Source organism: Dipteris shenzhenensis, chromosome 11 (assembly GCF_047967505.1).
Source record: "Dipteris shenzhenensis isolate YYH24624 ecotype China chromosome 11, Dip_SZ_1.0, whole genome shotgun sequence".
In the NCBI taxonomy this organism is placed as follows: Eukaryota; Viridiplantae; Streptophyta; class Polypodiopsida; order Gleicheniales; family Dipteridaceae; genus Dipteris; species Dipteris shenzhenensis.
Genome location: NC_141606.1, coordinates 2,674,865 through 2,689,593, shown reverse-complemented (window position 1 = coordinate 2,689,593; position 14,729 = coordinate 2,674,865). Strand labels below are relative to the sequence as shown.

Below are 14,729 nucleotides of genomic sequence, written 5' to 3'. Positions count from 1 at the left end.
TATGAGACCCACAATTCGGTTCGCCTGTCCAAAATGTTTTTAACATCTGCCGGCAATAATTCTAGCTCTACGTCTAGAATGCTACATGCAAGCTTTTCCGGTACACCACACTTTCAACCCCGTCCCCATCGACTTGAAATCCTACTCCATCCATCTTTGCGTTTCTTTGCTCTTTCGATTATCTCACGCTTACGGTCGATGTACAAAAGCACGGTGTATGATTCTCGAACCACAAACAGCTCTAGCCCAACTTCACCACAAATCTTCCTCCACTCCCTTGCGAACACATCTTGCTCGCAAATAGCCGCAGGTCGTAATCCGTCGCATGCTGTTTTCATGAACAGGGCCAGAAGTTGTCACTCCAGGAACCACTGTTGATTATTGACACTGGATGGATCGCTTCTTTTGATCCACTGTTGCGCACTAGACGAATCGTGTTTCTTAGCAGCACGCCGATCTTCGATCACAATTACACTCATTATCCGGTCAAAAATTGACTCAGCAGTGGGGCAAAGATAACATCTACCCAGTTGCACGGCCATACTTTAGTTAATGATGGATTGCGTGCACTCCCATGTTCAAATACACCTTCATTCGCCTGCTTTTTATCGCGATTCTATCCGTCTACGTAATTCTCCACACGAATCATTCTGCAGAGCCCCATTGCAGGCGATATTTTTTTTGCAAAAATATCGCAGGCGATCTTTGGCTGTGCAAAGGCGGTATCTAGATGGCCAATAATCGTGAGTTAGACCGTGCAATACTCGGCATTCTAGGTGACGCATCTGTTTCTTTCGACCCTTAGAACTCTTCGAAAACTTTAGCTTGATCGCGCGATCCGTAGTCTCTGTGAAATGCGCAATTTTCTCTTGCACCTAGTCCGTAGTCTCTGGCAATTTCGCCATTGGATCCAGCTAACTTCATCGACCGCATGTGTGCAGTGCAGGCAACATCGCATCGTGCGTTTTCTTTTTATCGTCTGCGTAAGTACCGTTCTAGAAACTTTCGCTCCCCCGCAAGAGGAGTAGGTCCTGTCGATTCTTTTAATCGATCCGTATGCGTAATCTACAATTAAAATGTTGATCGGCACTTCTTTATTGACAATCTATATACTCAGGCCGACGGTCGTAGGCATAGTGAGAAGGAAATCATCGGGAGGTTTATCAGGCGATCTCTACGTCTTCAAGTTGTTCAACTGTCTGTTGTGGGCATTCTATGGACTTCCGTTCGTCCACCCGCACGATTTTTGGGTGGTTCTAACAAACTGTCTTGGGTGTGCCTTCGCTCTAGCATACATAGTGCCTTACTTCACTTACGCATCCAAGCAAGAACGGGTATGTTCCAAATTCACTGACCAGAAGCCGTGTGTCATGTGTGACCGTTTTTTTCAAGCTACTGGAATATCGAAAAACAAAGTTCCCATTCTTCTATATTTGTATATGAAAGACTTATCTTATACTATGTGAACATACCATATTGCAGCTGAGCATGCTTTGGAAGATCTCCGCAATCCTAGGAAGTTTTCTCATCGTGGTGGTACTGCTGCTAACACTCGATCATTCTCAGCACAACAGAATAATGGTAGTAGGCATATTGTGTGTATTCGTCAGCAGCGGCATGCACCTGGCGCTTCTATCTCAAACGGTATGTTATTGGACCCTTTGACGAAAGCCTTGAAATCATCCCAGACAGCATATGTCCTGGTTGTCAGCCTTTCGTGCGAGGAGAGAATAAGAAGTAAAATTGACTCCTTTGGAACCTTGGATTATACTAGCAGGGACCGAATCGCTACATCAGTCTTGTACTGTTTATCATGCCTTGCTAGTGCGATTGCTTCTGTTAGCCGCAACTGGGAAGCTTTTGGTGTCATGAATCTCTCGATTCTTGAATACCTTACATTTGTCGAACGCAAACGATAAGTAAACATTGTGCTGCGGGCGTGCGCAGGATATGGCAATTCAATTCAAAGATGCAAAGTACTTGCGTCCAAACTCGTCGATCGCTGCGTTTATAAAGGGCGCGATATGGACAGCCTACGGGATTGTGAATCTTGATGTCTATATAGTGGTGAGAACCGCTGCATTACCGTAGTTTAGTTTCATGTTAAGTTGAGGGTTGGAGCCAGGAGCGTCCATGACTTGTTGATGTTTCGAATGGCCCGTCAATCTGCAGATACCTAACGGGGTGGGCGTAGCGATTGGGGTAATACAAATGTTGCTGGTGGTGGTGCTGATGTGGAGCCTGCGGAGAGAAATAGAGGCGGAAACAGGCGAGTTAGTGGATTGCCAAGCGAAAATAAAGAGGCTGTCGTTGGATATTCTCCGAGCTGCTGCACGAGGCGATCAGGATCAAGGTGATCAGCAGTGGGATCAAGCAGGGAGGCAGAGAAGGAGATCCTCGAGCAGCATGCTAGGAGTGGTGGTTCCTCTCAAGGACGACATTGATGAACTAGACAACAACGATACAAAGCTCAACGACTTCGCCTAAGCCTTAGTTAGATTGGATATTTATCATCACTCATTTGCCATTAGTGATACTTTTTTTTTTTTTTTTTTAAACACCCACACCACACTCACGCACCCGTGGTCCTATCGAGGGGCACCTCGCCCTGGACTGGCCGTGGACAATGGGTCCATAACTGTGGCACTCACACACACCACACACATGCACCCAACCACAAGCTAGGACTCCATGCCCCCGCCTCCAAGACGACGAACCCATGACTTGAGGGTTGGTAGCCCAACACTCAAACCACTAGGCCAAAGCCTTGGAGGCACGATCCGATACTTATCGGTGTTCACATTCTGTCAGGCTTTTCTACTCGCATTTGCTATTATAAGTGTATGTACGTTCCCTTTCGTACGTGGTGATCAACATATTAAATATAGCCTTCGATTATTATGAGAAAGTCACATATAATCATTTAATCACACACAATATTGGGCACCCATATCTTTAAGGGAAGCTAGTTAACTTTCCATGTTATATTGTGATAAATACATATCACCAATTAGTAGCATCAAACGTCCTTGAACATAATTATAAATCCAATAAGTAGGTTTATAATATAGATCGATAACCTTCTAGCTCCACATTTTTTCCATTTTACTTTCATTGGTTTTATACTGACAATAAATTTTGCATTTTGGGAGTAGTTTTCCTTATTTCACTCTCATTTCACTAGCAAGAAGGTAATTGCAATAATATAATTTGTGAATATGAATGTAATCAATGGACTTGAGCTATCATTATTTTGCATCATCACATTGTGGAAAAATCTTGAATGCTTGGGTGCTTCAGTAATTGGAGCTTTTTAGTACCAAAAAACATTCAAGAGAGGCCACAATTATGAATTGTTACATAAGAGTCCTCAAACTTTTGTGTACTCTCATCTAGTAAGAGCTATTAAGTTCCAGATGCAACATGTGCCACAATGAAAGAAGGACAAGAGTGTCTTCAAATTGGATTTAAACACGCATGAGCACACCTTGGGGTGTCTTAGAGTAGTGGACGAGGATGACTAAGATAGTACTAAGAAAATGTAGTCTCATTGCAAGGAAACAATATTTCACTTATCCTAGAAAATAGAAAATGTATTTGAGACCACTTATTTTAGTAAATCCTAAACTAACCATCGCACTTGTTTTTGTATTTGTCTTTGTAAATCCCAAACAATAAATCCCACGCTTGTTTTTAGTATATTCCAAACAACCACCGCACTGGTTTTATTAAATCCCATAACTAATCCACAAATCCTAAATAAATGACATATTGTATGCGATTCATATTGTGATAATAGAAGCAAACCACCGTATTGGTGGTAGTTAATATCCTAGTGTACAACCAACCACCGCGCTGGGGATCACTTATCCTGCACTACCACCATGCTATCCTAAAATTGTTGCAAAGTGCTATACTAAAACAGTCTCGTTTAGGCCAATTATCTTTAACTATTAGATTTCAGCCATCGGGCTACTTAAGACATTAGAGTAGTCCTATTTCATCGCTTCATCCACCTCATGTATTAAGAATTTGTGTATTAAATTGAGATCCAAGTGTACTTTGGTTGACTAAAATAAGATTGGTTAACAATTTACTCGGGTAGACCTCAGATAATTTGGGGGAGTGAGTGATTAGAGGTGATTAGGATTCATAATATACATTTGTGGTCATTACTACCCAGTGGTGGTGGCTCTCATTAGTCACATCTATGGTGGCTAAGATTCCATTAGGCTAGCAAATAATTACTAGCCTCCATAGTGATCTGCAATTACTCACCTACCAGCCACTACCATCGGGCTTGCATGATCAATAGAGTGCAATTAATTACCATTAACTTGGATTGCATGCTCAATAGAGTGCAGTTAATTACCAAGACAATAGTGTCTGTAGTTAGTTACCACCATCTCGCTTGCATGATCATTAGAGTGCAGTTAATTACTAGTCACTGGGTCTGCATGCTCAATAGAGTGTAGTTAATTACCAAAGTTAATTATTAGTTAATTACCAATTAATTACCAAGACAATGGCATCTACAACTAGTTACCACCACTGGGCTTGCTTGATCAATCAGTAGAGTGTAGCTAATTACCAGTCTCATCGAGCTTCTATGCATGGTAGAGTGCAGTTAATTTACCACAGTTAATTACCAAGATGGTGGCATCTGATTCATGATTACCAGCCATGTGGTAATTAATTTCCACTACTATCAGTGGCGAGGTGACATCTAGGGTGGCACCTAAGATTTTGCTAGATTGGCAATTAATTACTAGCCATCGCAGTGGCCTACAATTAATATGGCTCATGATTAAATTTTGACATCATATTAATTAAGGCGATGCGTTAAAATGGCTCATGATTATTTGGATGGCACACTGGACCTCTAGGTGAAAAGGGAGAAGAAGAAGATCCCTGGTGGCTCAAACTTTGATTAATATAAGATCTGTGGCATTTGGCATTTGGCTACTTATTTCGATGGTACCCTCCTTGGATTTTGATTAATTAAGGCAGTAGTCATGATTATTCGGATGGAACACTGGGCCTCCAATCACCATGGTGGTCAAACTTTGCAATATACAAGGTTTGTGGCATTTAGCATTTGGCATTTGGCATTTTGCTATGTTGCTCTCATTTGCCCGTGCTCTACTACTTTGCTCCATGCACCCTCCTCCAGGTCTCTTTCACCCTTGCTCTACTTTGCTCCATGCTCCCTCCTCCAAATCTCATCAGTAATCTGCTCCCCTACTCATCTGCTCCATTGCTCACCCACACATTTTCACCGTGCCTATTACTAATATCACCCTTGCATGCAACATGATCCCAATCTTGTCTGCCTTCTCATATAAGGTGATTGTGTTACACGCCTTAGGACTTTAAATGCTAGATCATGGAATCTATTCATTACCTTAGTTGATTCCCCCCACATCTGCATGTCACCAGCTTAGATGGCATGCACACCTCTAGCCTCTATATGGATGTGCTCTATGGGATTCCCCCCAGACATGTATTTGACTACTCAAACATGGGCAAATTCAAAGGTGCACATGTGTTTGACTAAATCCACAGCTCCCCCTCCTTCCCTATAAAAGTGCACCCATCCCTCTCATACTTTTTCTTTCACATCTTGCCTCCATCCTCTTCCCCATTCTGAGCCCTACACAAGACACTCCTCCCTCTCCATCGACCACCACCCTATTCCCATCCTCACATGGTGAGTTACTTCGAGCCCATCTCGTAGCGATAACCTAGCCATCCACCCACTGTCCATTTGTCCTCAACAATCCCATTACATCGAGAAAGATTTGGAGAGCGTTCAGGTAACCATGTCTTCCTCCCTTTGGATTTCCATCAAAGTTTTCCGTCCGTCAAGTTTTTTTCCCCCTCCCCTTCCACCCCCCCTTCCACCACCACCCCCTCCCCCTCCACCCCCCCTTCCACCACCAACCCCTCCCCCTCCACCATTCCCCCCTCCACCACCCCCTCCACCCCCCGTCCACCACCACCCCCTCCCCCTCCACCATTCCCCCCTCCACCACCATTCCCTCCACCCCCTACCCCCTCCACCCCCCTCTACCCTCCACCCCCCCTCCACCCTCCACCCTCCACCCCCAATCCCCCCCCAACACCCCCCTCCACCCTCCACCCCCCCTCCACCACCCGCTCAGACACCGCCGCTACCCGCGCGACGCCCCCCCCTAATTTTTTTAATTGAATTTTTATTTAAAAACCCCTAACCTAACCTACCATGTAACTGACTAAAGTTAGGTTAGTATTAACCTATGCTAGTTTAACTTAGGTAAGATTAAAATTTACCTAGGTTAGTTACTAACAGCAGTTAGGTTAGCTTAACTAACCTTCAGTTATTAGTAGACTAACTCTAGTTAGTGGAAGTAGTTAGGTTAGTTAAATTAACTATCTAGTTATAGTAACTAGGTAGTTAGGGTTATAGCCACCTATTTCACGTGCCCATGTAAGATTCAAAATTTTCTCGATAATTCAAAATTGAATGAAATGTAATCAAGGTGATATGATAGTAATCATACCTCACAATGACATGATCTTGTAGATAGCTTTTCTAACATATTTTAGTAGTGCATATCTCTCGGTGTCCAAATAGAGGCAATGTATGCCTTGACCATTGCCTCCTCTCTCTTGGAAAGGATCCATGGTGCTTTGATCAGGAGAATAATTCTAGGGCCACACTCTTGGGGCCACAAGTAAGGCATCCTATCCATGGCCTGCAAGCCTTCTTGCACTCCTCTTGTGTCTTTGTCACCAACTAATTGTGCCCAAATAGAAACCCCCACATTCTTGAAGATATGCATGGGATCCAAGAGATGATTGATTTGTAAAACTGACCCCAATATGGAGGTTCATGAAAGGTTGATAGACTTGGTAATACCACAAGGAGGCACCTCTCCATTTTCTCTCCAAGCTTGAATTTAGTCAGTTGCCTTCATAGGGGGTGGTGGTGGATGAAGTTGACCTTCACATGTGCAAGGTAGTTTGGCGAAAGGTATCAAGCATGACATTCATTAACAATTTTCCTCATATGTTTGGAATATCGTGCATTCAAGCTAGGACCACAAATAGGACAATCATGGTACCCGCTTATTGCAAGTCCTATATGCATGTATAAAAAGGTCATTAGACATGCATAGATAACACCACAAAGCATAAAAGTACCATCACGTACTTGCGCTCCCCATATCTTGGAAAGTCATGCATGGTCCAAATCAAAATTCCCTTGATGGAAATGTTAGCGGAGGTACGCCTTAGAACTCTAGAAACATCAAAGATGTGTATGCCTCTCCATAGGGTCTGGAGCTCTCTATGGAAGTTTCCATGTACATGCCCATATTCTTGGCTTTGAACTTCCCTAGGACAAGTAGGGCAAGCATGAGGCGTCCCTTCTTTATTGTTAGCCATGGTGGGATATTGTAATTCACCAAGACTATGGGCCATGTTGATCAAGATGTCGAGCATCACTTGAAAGGTTTCACGTCAACCATTGCGAGCCTGAGATGTAAGTTGTGTGTCTCCCTCACAAAGTCTGACAATATGGTGTCTATGTGCTTCCAAGTATCACAATCTATAGAAATCCTCAAAGTATCATCAATGGATCGGTGTGTAGCATGCCATGTCATGAACTCCGCTATGGACCTGCATTTGAACATGTGCTATATTTTGGCAATGATGGGAAAGCGTCTCAAGACCTTTACTAAGATCTTCTCACCCTACAAGCCCTATCTATAGCGCATTGTGCCCCACACTCCAGACAACTAACCAAATCTACATGCTCATGATGAAAGAGAATACAATGGGCAAGCGTGGATGTTGTCTTAATCCATCCCAACCATTGTCAACATCTTCTTTGCTTTGTTTCTTGATGCGAGCATGGTATTTGGGATAGGCAACAATTCTAGAGCAACCTATTGCAATTCACATATTCAAGGAACTTTAAGAATGAGATACTAATAATTTTTAAAACAATTAAGATCCAAACATGAAATGATATTAATTATGCAAGTCTAACCTCATTAAGGCTGAGACAATTGTGTTTGACTAGCCATACTTTTCTTACAAATTCAAGATCGAGAGGCAAGATCATAGCTTTGACATCCTTACACCATCATACAAGTGTATTGATGCCAAAAATCGTGCATCACAATCTTAGACTCTGACATCACATGTACATGTGATGATGTGCCTCTAAAAATAGAATCCACCATGTCCACCATACACTCATCCTCATCTGGCACATCATCTGGATCTAAATGTGGTGGTGCATGTGCTCCCTCACTATCCTCCTCATCCAGTGTAATAGTTTGGTGCAAATGTAAGTTTAATGTGTGAAATACTCATGCAATATTAATCACAAACTCAAATACCATCGACTTACTACTGATCCACTAGCACAACCAACTCCTCTCTTATTCTTTTCCTCTTCTTTGACTCTCTCTCTCTCTCTCTCTCTCTCTCTCTCTCTCTCTCTCTCTCTGTTTTGTTCATTTTGTCTCTTTTATTCTCCCTCTTCTCCTCCTTTTCTTCTCCAACTTCTTTCTCTCTTCTTCTTGTCTCCTATTCTTCTCTTCCCCTCTTTTCTCCTTCTTCTCCTCTTCTCCATCTCTTCTCCTCTTTCTTTCTTGTTTTTTCTTCTTTTCTCTTCTTCCTCTTCCCTCTTCTTCTACTTCTCTTTTTTACTCTCTTTTTTTCCTTTCCCCCTCTTCTTCTCCTCTTTCTTTCTTTTTCTTATCCTCTTTTAAACTCTCTTTTAGGCTCTCCTTCGCCTCTTTCTCGCTCCTTTTTATTCTCTTTCTGTATTTTCTCCTATTCTTGTTTCCCTTCTTCTTCTACTTATTCCCTCTCTCTTATCTTTCCTTCTTTCCTTCTTTCTTTCTTTCTCTCATTCTTTCTTTCTTATTCCCTTATCTTATCTTGTCTTTCTTTCTTTGTTTCTTTCTTAAATCCTAAACCCTTAACCCACTCCTCCTCCTTTTTTCGCTTTTCCTTCTTCTTCTTTCTTTCTCCTTCACTCTTCTCTTCTTGCTTTCTTTCCCCCTTTATTTCTTTATTTCTCCTCTCCTTCTTCTACTTTTCTTTCTTCTTCCCTTTTCTTATACTCCCTATACACCTCTCTTCTACTTCTTCATCTCTTTATCCCTTATACTCCTCTCTTCTACTTTTCTTTCTTTCTCCCTTTTCTTCTTCCCTTTCTTTCTTTCTCCCTTTTCTTCTTCCCTTTCTTTCTCTACTTATACTCTCTCTCGTCACTCTTCTCTCTTATTCCTATACTCCTCTCTTCTACTTTTCTTTCTCGCTTTTCTTCTTCCCTTTCTTTCTCTACTTATAATCTCTTTCTCTCTTCACTCTTCTCTCTTATTCCCTTATCTTTCTTTCTTTCTTCTTCTTCTTTCACTTTGAAAGAGAGAAAAGGGAGGCCAAAAGAAGAGGAAGAGATTCACAAAAAGATCATTCCATAATAGGATTTCAAATACAGGGACATTAGTGGAGGACCTACTTGATGAGGATTTCCTCCACCAATGTCTTCTTGTGTGTGAAATCCTCTGATGAAATAGGATCCTCTTGTGATGTCTTTTGAGGGCCCCTAAAGATTGGGAGACAATTCTTGAAAAATGGGATGCTTAATAGCAAAACCCAAGTTCTAGACCTCCCCTAAATCCTCACCCTCCATCTCGTCTCTCCCTCTACTTTTGCCCTCTTAATAGATATACCCTCTACATCTGCCCTCCTCACAGTAATACCTCCCTCTTTTGAACCTACACCAAGTGATTGAATGCATTCATCAGATGTCTCAAAGGTTGAAAAACTATGAATAGTTGTGGATTACATGTGACACAATCGCTGAACTTCCTCCCTTTAATTTCTTTGCTCTTCCTTTCTTATTGCTTCCTTTCTTCGTTTCTTTCTTCTTTTTGCATTTTTCATGTTCTTCTCTCTATTTTGGTACTCTTTCTAAATTTTGGATTCCTTTCCACATTTTTGCATTCTTTTTGCATTGTTGCACTCTTTTTTGTACTTCCACATTCTTTCTTGCATTTTTGCATTCTTTTCTGCATTTCCACATTGTTTTCCATATTTCCACATTCGTTCTTTCTTGGTCCCCTCTTATTCTACTTATTCTTTCCTTCTTTTCTTTTTCTCAGTCATTCTTTCTTATTCCCTCTCCATTTCCCTTATCTTTTTGTTTCTTCTTTCTTTCTTAAAACCTAAAGCCTATGCCATGCATAGTATAAGTTCCTACAACTTTGTTGTTGTATCATATGTATCTTTCTCTCCCCCATCCGTGAATTGTGATCATCTTGACTTTTTGTGGCTATGAATTGAGCCTTGATCTGATTGCACAAGCTACATTTAGAGAATTCACTCGTCTTAGCAAGGGCTACATTTTTTAAGTTTGATTTCCAAATCCTGCCAAATGTGGATGTGGATAGGCTCTGATAACCACCTTGATTAAGCGAAGTGTTGACCTCATGTAGGATGTCTATCTTCTTATACATTTCAAGTATCACTTGCTGTGTATCTCTAAAACCATCCTACATGGTTCTACTCTTGTGAGGCATATGCTCTATGCTAAAATCCATAAAGTGTTAAATGAGATCCCTTCCCATACCTATGTGCTCCCTACTCCTCCTCCTAATCCCTGAATTCCATGCACATATCATTGCACACCACTCTTGAATTGATCTCGATATCAATAAAATGATGTCCTTGGAATTCCATGCACCTTGTACCATGCTTTGCAACACACATCCCAACCGTTTACCCTAAAGTTGGAGTGTATCCTCCCGATGTAGTCACAATGCCAAGCCGTTAACACATCATATATAAAGTTTGTATGAGACTCCAAGGAGCTGTCCCAAAAGTTCTTATAGTCATTAAGAGGTCTCGCCCAGCATGTTGGCAACAACTGCTCCCATAATAATTGATGGAAGAAACCCGCTGCTACATTGGCGTTGGAGGATCTCATTGTTTAGGCATCATGTTAATGAAAGTGTACCTTCTTTTCTTTAAAGTTGGATAATCACTTTTCAAAATTTGATCATTGACCACCTCATCCATGCTAGCAATGTGGTCCATGGGCACATATTTTTGCAATGGGTTTCCTTCAAGTAAGGTAATCTGTTTGATGGGCCACTTAACTAGGTTGAGAGAGCCAGGATCTTGCAAAGAAGGCCCTAAGTCACTTCCTATAATTTGTTCTTTCTTGTCAATACCTACACCAATGCAATCATTACCCAATAGGTCAAAGTTTATAGAGTCACCCAAGAAAACATACAAGATCACACCTTCCCCCACGGTCTTTATTTTGCTCTCATCCCACCAGACAACCTTTTTCTCTTTCCAAGTTTCACAGATGCAATTGACAATTTCAAATGAAGAAATTGGCATTGCCTCAACATAAGGTTGCTCAAGCTCACTTATTGTGGCTTCTTGAGTTACTGGATCATCTAAAGAATCACCAACATGTTTTAGAGAGAGCTTAGGCCACTTGACAATGCTCCAAAGTGCCTCACCATTAAGCACTACATCCATAGTGGGAAATGACAAGAGCATGTCACTATTAATAGACTTCTCCACTATCACTGATACATTTTCTACACCAATTTTCACACCACTATAGTTGGCCTCTAGATCTATTGCACACACTGCACTAATTCCAACCACTTCATTCCCCACCACCTTGTCCCTGCTTCTGATAGCCATCCGCTATCATTACAATTATGGAAATTCGATTATGAACAAACTACAACCAAAGAATTTCATAAGACCAACAAAGATGTTCTTGTAGTGGAGAAGAATGACAACAATGCCATTCTCCATGTGGGATTGTGGAGAATGGCATTGGTTCCATTCTCCATGTGAGTCTAGCTTTCTTATAGAGAATGGCACCAGTGCCATTCTCCACGTGGAATTGTGCAAAATTTCATAAGACCAACAAAGATGTCCTTATAGCAGGGGAGAATGGCACCATTGTCATTCCCCATGTGGGATTGTGGAGAATGGCATCGGTGCCATTCTTCATGTGAGTCTAGCTTTCCTATAGTGCTGATCTCCATGTGGGTTTATGGAGAATGGCACTAGTGCCATTCTCCCCAAATTCACATAGAGAAATGGCACTGATGCCTATTCCCTAGTGGGTTTTTGGAGAATGGCACTGGTGCTAATCTCCAGCATCCATGAATGAGTCTATACAAAATTTTCATGAAAGCATGAATTATTTCCCTAAAAATTTTGGTAATTTGATAAAACATTTTTCTAAAGCATGAATTATTTTCACCATCATCATGACCTTGTCCCTGCATCTGATAGTATCTATCCCCGCTCATTAACGATTATAGGAAATTAATTATGAACAAACTACAACCGAAGAATTTCATATGACTAACAAATATGACATTCCTTATAGCGGGGGAGAATGGAACCAGTGCCATTCTCCATGTGGGATTGTGTAGAATGGCATTGGTGCCATTCTCCATGTGAGTCTCGCTTTCCTATGAAGAATGGCTCTCCATGTGGGATTGTGCAGAATTTCATAAGACCAACAAAGATGTCCTTGCAGTGGGGGAGAATGGCATCATTGCCATTCTCCATGTGGGATTGTGGAGAATGGCACTGGTGCAATTCTCCATGAGTCTGGCTTTCCTATAGAGAATGGCATGTGGGATTGTGGAGAATGGCACCGGTGCCATTCTCCATGTAATTCTAGGTTTCCTATGGAGAAATTGCACTACTAGAAATCCCCTGGGGCATGGTGGGTTTTTGGAGAATGGTATTGATGGTAATCTCCAGAATCCATGAATGGTTCCATACAAAATTTTTGTGAAATCATGAATTATTTCCCTAAAAATTTTGGTGATTTAATAAAACTTTCTCTAAATTCTAAATGTGGAGATTGGCTCCAATCCCATTCTCCATAATGCCATATTTTGATTGTCACCAAAGCCATTTTGAAAAGGGATATTTGACATTTGCTAGATTCACATGGAGATTGACATCAACGCCATTCTCCACAAGCCCACATGGAGAATGGAACTAGTGCGAAGAATGGCACTGGTGCCATTCTCCATAAACCCACATGGAGATTGGCATCAATTCCAATCTCCAAAAACCTTGCCATCTCAAATCTTGTTAAGTATTTACATATGCATTTGTTTGTGTGTTGGTATTAGAGAGAGAGAGAGAGAGAGAGAGAGAGAGAGAGAGAGAGACATCCAAGGAAACATCAATATGCCATTCGCACTGTTGACCAAGCCATAGCTCATGTCCAAGTCACTTGAATAGATTTGATTATCATTCTTGGTTTTAGGCATAGCTATTTGTGCAATCCAATGGTTTTCTTTGAATCTTCTAGAATGGATATTCACTTGTTGCAAGTCTTGTGCTTGAAGTCCATTGCCTTTATTACATGTGGAGCTGACTCCAAAGAGTTGGAGATGTAATCTTTGTGCTTGTATTTTGAGACTTCCTTATAGAACAGATGTGGCACAGTGTGTTTCTATAGTGGTTCTCTGAGGCATAGACAGTTTGATAGTTCCAAATCTGTTTTTGTTTGGCAATCTATTTCCCTGTGGCAACTGATTTGGATCTTGTTGAGAGGTCAATAAAACCTATGTTTTCTTTTTACATGGGATTTTTCAACTCATAGTATTGCACAATATTTTTCCATGTCAATTGTTTTAGGAAAATCCAAAAGTCTTGTTGAGAGTGTATGCTCAACATCATGTGATGACATGTGCATAGCACCATCATGTGATCATATGTGCATAGCAATAACCTTATAGAGTGCTATAAAGGAAAGGGTTAGATTCCCTAACCCTAAACCTAAATGGGTTTGTATATATTCTATTTTTTCAACTAAATCTAGTGTACAGTTAGTCATTTGTGGTGTGCTCTCTAGCTGTGCCCTCTCTCCTCATCTCCACTCTTCTCCTCTCCGCTCTTCATATTTTGTCATGGTATCAAAGCTCCCTTACCTTCTGCTAAGGCACTGCAATCCATCCATGAGAGTATGAGAGAGTGTGATAGATTGAGAGATTGAGAGTTCTTTCACTTCCAATGAGTGATAGAAAACTTTCATTCTTCTTAGAGAAAATTTCCGTCCATTCAGTGTTTTCCGTTCGAGAGAATGTGTCTTCATCATTTTTTCAGCTCTTCTTGTAGAGTTCATCTCCCTATCCAATTCGAATTAAAAAAAGCTCTCGATTCCGCTTCATGGAGCTTTAGTTATGCTCATTTTAGGTGTGAGGGAGAAGGATATCTCTGGTTTCTAAGGTTGGTTGAGGTCCATTCCTTTTCAATTGTTGTGTGTTCTACTTCCCAAGCTTAGTGCGAGGCATTGCATTTTTTGGTACTCTACTTGCTCAAAGTTGAGCTACAATTCAGGCGCCTATTCAAAGACCGACAGCTCCAATCGAGGTGCAAACACAAAGCTCCTCAAACAAAGCAAACAAAGCCAGCACTTTGAAGGCCATCAACAAGCAAACTGCAACAAGTAGCTTCCAGCAACATTACCCGGTAGCTCCTTGAACCAACAGCTCCCAGCAGCAGCTGCTCTAGCCCAATGGCCATAGCTCGCAGAGCTCCTACGAACAAGTCTTTTGACTGCTCTCCATCAACTAAGCTACCTTGCAGCTCAGCCTACCTGTGACTTGTATCACCAATTGCAGAACGTAGAGTGCTCCCTCAACAACAGCAGTGCATCAAGC

At 41.5% G+C, this 14,729-nt stretch overlaps 1 protein-coding gene across 1 annotated transcript; it reads left to right on the top strand.

Annotated features, from left to right (window-relative positions):
* The first annotated feature begins 680 nt into the window (after nt 1-680).
* LOC147896480 (bidirectional sugar transporter SWEET4-like) lies at nt 681-2,539 on the top strand. Its single transcript, XM_087381863.1, has 6 exons — nt 681-776; nt 947-983; nt 1,118-1,334; nt 1,483-1,644; nt 1,948-2,067; nt 2,173-2,539. The coding sequence occupies exons 1-6, from the start codon at nt 731-733 to the stop codon at nt 2,485-2,487; spliced, it is 897 nt and encodes a 298-aa protein (XP_087237989.1). The 5' UTR covers nt 681-730; the 3' UTR covers nt 2,488-2,539.
* The last annotated feature ends 12,190 nt before the right edge of the window (nt 2,540-14,729 follow it).

Bases quoted from the DNA above. Each gene is read 5' to 3' on its own strand.
- LOC147896480 (XM_087381863.1), top strand. From the start codon at position 731: ATGGCCAATAATCGTGAGTTAGACCGTGCAATACTCGGCATTCTAG. The intron at 777-946 runs GTGACGCATCTG...TGTGCAGTGCAG, and splicing joins TGCAATACTCGGCATTCTAG to GCAACATCGCATCGTGCGTT. The intron at 1,645-1,947 runs GTATGTTATTGG...GGGCGTGCGCAG, and splicing joins TGGCGCTTCTATCTCAAACG to GATATGGCAATTCAATTCAA.